This window comes from Hemibagrus wyckioides, linkage group LG22, assembly GCF_019097595.1.
Source record: "Hemibagrus wyckioides isolate EC202008001 linkage group LG22, SWU_Hwy_1.0, whole genome shotgun sequence".
NCBI classification, from domain to species: Eukaryota; Metazoa; Chordata; class Actinopteri; order Siluriformes; family Bagridae; genus Hemibagrus; species Hemibagrus wyckioides.
The window spans coordinates 17,897,071-17,900,661 of NC_080731.1; the positions used below are offsets into that span (position 1 = coordinate 17,897,071).

Below are 3,591 nucleotides of genomic sequence, written 5' to 3' on the forward strand. Positions count from 1 at the left end.
CGTTAGTAATAAATGAGATTACTTGGATGATCAAATACTCAATAAATCTTAATAAAATAAAAAATATATATACTGGAAAATATTTATCTATTATTTCTAAATTACTGTCAATTTTTTGTAATTATATTTCCGCCCGAACACATTACACTGTCGGATCAAAACAAACCAAGTTCCGGAGAATTTAATTAAAAACCACGTCTGGAAATTATTATTAGTTTTGTTTTTACTTTTATTTAAAGCAAGTAAATAAACATATTTACTCTTCCGCGCTTAACATCCGCTCCTTTTGTATGTTATCACGTATAAAATGTGTTAAGCTATGTATGCGTTATAACGTCTTATAGCGTTTAATATCGCCTTGTGAACACTGGCATAATGCAGAAATTCTGCACGTGCAGCTGCTATTACACGGATAACATCTTTCTGGAGCAATATAAACTCCATGTGCGATTCACATCAGAAGAGCAGTTTAAATCGGATTATCGACAGGTAAGTGAGAGCAGTGTGACGGCTGGATCCGGATTTTATCTGGATATCTGGGTTTCTGGTTTCGTTCCCATTCACAATCCATAGCTTAGAAATAATTCGAATTCTCAGTTTACACACTCCATCAGTTCAACTGCAAGTCTAGATACTAATGTGACCAAAGATTCGTTTTTTTTCCCCCCACATCTCTTGTTTATGTTATAATTCACATCCTGGATCTTTAAGCTTATAATTATTCACATTCTAGATAATGGTATTTAGAATAATTCACATTCTGGAGCCTGAGGTTTATATAATAATAAATCTTATTAGGGATCTCGAAGTTTATAATAATTCCCTTTTTGGATCTTGAGATTTATCGTGATATATATTCCAGATCCCGAGATTCATTGTAATGTACATTCTAGATCCTGAGGTTTATAATAATTCACATTACAGATCCCAAAGTTTATATAACAGTTCACGCTCTAGATTCTGAGGTTTATAATAATCCACCTACCAGATCCTGGGATTTATGATAATTGACATAAGGTTCCTATTTGACTGTGTGGTTAAGCGTCATTCACATTTTATATCTTTTTCAAATAAATAACTCTGCATCTGAGTCTGCATTCTCAGGCGTATCTAATAGCTAACGTTCCTGATACTCAAATCTCTGGATCTAACCCTGTTCTAGGTCCTCCAGTCCCTGGGTTGTGCCACTGACACCCAGTACAATGCTGTCCTCGAAAAAGTGAGTCAGTTCTGAAAATCTTGGTCCTCATATCATGAAACATTATACACAAATGAAACACCAATCAGATTTGAGAATTTATCAGCGCCGTGGTTTATTAACGTTGGACCTCGCAGATCCACAGTGAAGTCGAGAGGCGCCGGAATCTCGAGATGCAATCAGCAGAGAGAAAATCGATCATCAAGGAGACTTACAAAGCGCTCCATCAGCACGTCTACAGCTTACAGGTACACGTCTCACTCCGGCAGCACCCCAGAGTTCAGTTCCGACTGCAGTGATGTGAAACTGCTAATGTTTCTCCTGCACAGGAATCATTCTTGGCCCCTGAGTTTGTAGAAATCGTGAAGTACAGCCTTGAAGACGGCGCCAGTGAACAGGGACTACTGCAGCTCATCACCTCAGAGGCGGGTAGGACGTTATATCGAACCGGGCTGATGTTATACGCTTGGGTGCCAAAGTATGTACACCCCCATAATATCTAATAACTATCTTTATATAAAAGGTGAAGGAGAAAGGGAAATATTTACATTGCATTCAGAAAGGGAAGTGAAAACATTTTAAACTTTTATCATTTACATTGTTTATGATTGATATCTCAAACCTGCACATGATTATGATAATGAAGGAACATCTGAAAAACACAGAAGACTGGACACTGTGATCCAGGGGTGTACAAACTTTTGCACTCGAACACATTTCAGGTTCTTCTGTACGTTTTACTGTAATTGTGCACTGATATATAGCAGTAAAGACACTGTGTGTGTGTGTGTGTGTGTGTGTGTGTAGCACCCAGAGTGTATCGTTTCCCAGTGTTCACACAGGATTTCTGTAGGGATCTGGTGGAAGAGCTGGAGCATTTTGAGCGCTCCGAGGCTCCGAAGGGTCGACCAAACACCATGAACAACTACGGGGTATTTCCTCTACTTTAAGTTAAGGGAAGCTGATTAGTTAACGGTGTTGCCAGTTTATTAGGTACACCTGCCTTGCAGCTAGATTCAGGGTCTTACAGCATGTGTGGTGCTCTGTGTAGTGTATAAACTGTATATTAAATCAGCATGGACAAGCTTTACACAAAATTCCTGATTCATCCAATCCCAAGCTTTGAGATGTCATGATATAATACTCCTTAATAGAGATCATCAAGCAGTGGACCACAATCCAGATCAAACAAAACACCAAACATTGCTACATTTAGGCAAAAAATGCCGTTTTTCACTCAGATCCTCCTGAACGAGCTGGGCTTTGACGAAGATTTCATCGCTCCACTCAGAGAGCTGTACCTGAAGCCCATCAGCTCGCTGCTGTACCCGGACTGTGGAGGGAAATGGCTGGACAGCCACAAGGCCTTCGCTGTGAAATACACACTGAACGAAGACCTGGAGCTCAGCTACCACTACGACAACGCCGAGGTCACGCTGAACGTCTCGCTCGGGAAAGACTTCGCTGACGGAAACCTGTACTTCGGGGACATGAGACAGGTGAAACAACACAAAACAAAACGCAAAGACAAAGATGACCTTTAGGCATGGCATTTATTTAAGAGTTACACACTTTACAAAGACGTTTTATTCTTGGATAAAATAAAGGATAAAGTGTGTGTGTGTGTATGAAATGATGCAGGTGCCTTTAAACGAGACGGAGTGTGTGGAGGTGGAGCACCTTGTATCTGAGGCTGTGCTCCACCGCGGTCAGCACATGCACGGAGCTCTGCCCATCACCTCGGGGTGCCGCTGGAACCTGGTGGTGTGGATGCGAGCGTCGCGTCAGAGGAACCGTCTTTGCCCCATGTGCAACCGAGCGCCAACACTACAACCTAGCACCGGCTACGGAGACGGATTCACAGAGGAGGACGCCGGACTGTGCGTTTTAACATGACATTGAAGGGGCGGTGTGTCATTTCTGGTGCCTGAGATAATCTTCTTTTACCTTCCCTTTTGTATTTCCTCCTCTGAAATACAGCTCCTTACAGTTTAAAGCTGGTGGCAGGTGGAGCTCATTTCAGGGCCAGAAAAAAAATGTGCACATGAAGCCTGAAATGAAGTGAGATACGTGTTTGTTTACATGTGTGACGTTTTAAACGGATCATGTCAGATTTAGATTTTGTGTCTGACCTCTTAGGTGAAATCTAGCACCTTTTTCCTTGCTCCGTTACAGCTTTAATTCTTCATCATGAGTATCAGCGTTGTAATTTTGAGTACAGATTTTGAAAAAGAAAAATACAAACCGCACCTTTAATCTTTAGCAATGTGAGCAAAAAAACCACGTTTAAATCCTTTAAAAGACTGAATCTGGATTTTCATAATCCAGATTTTTATAATGATCCGATTCTTGTGTGTGAACACAATCAAAATATTCTATATGTTTTTAAGAAT

At 40.7% G+C, this 3,591-nt stretch overlaps 1 protein-coding gene across 1 annotated transcript; it reads left to right on the forward strand.

Moving 5' to 3' along the window:
* The first annotated feature begins 110 nt into the window (after window positions 1-110).
* Window positions 111-3,541, forward strand: ogfod2 (2-oxoglutarate and iron-dependent oxygenase domain containing 2). The gene is made up of 7 exons (XM_058375094.1): window positions 111-489; window positions 1,163-1,219; window positions 1,336-1,446; window positions 1,528-1,627; window positions 2,006-2,130; window positions 2,440-2,697; window positions 2,840-3,541. The coding sequence occupies exons 1-7, from the start codon at window positions 376-378 to the stop codon at window positions 3,092-3,094; spliced, it is 1,020 nt and encodes a 339-aa protein (XP_058231077.1). The 5' UTR covers window positions 111-375; the 3' UTR covers window positions 3,095-3,541.
* The last annotated feature ends 50 nt before the right edge of the window (window positions 3,542-3,591 follow it).

Coding starts and splice junctions, on each gene's coding strand:
- ogfod2 (XM_058375094.1), top strand. CDS start 376: ATGCAGAAATTCTGCACGTGCAGCTGCTATTACACGGATAACATCTTT. Junction 1,220..1,335: donor ACAATGCTGTCCTCGAAAAA/GTGAGTCAGTTC, acceptor TGGACCTCGCAG/ATCCACAGTGAAGTCGAGAG. Junction 1,628..2,005: donor GCTCATCACCTCAGAGGCGG/GTAGGACGTTAT, acceptor GTGTGTGTGTAG/CACCCAGAGTGTATCGTTTC.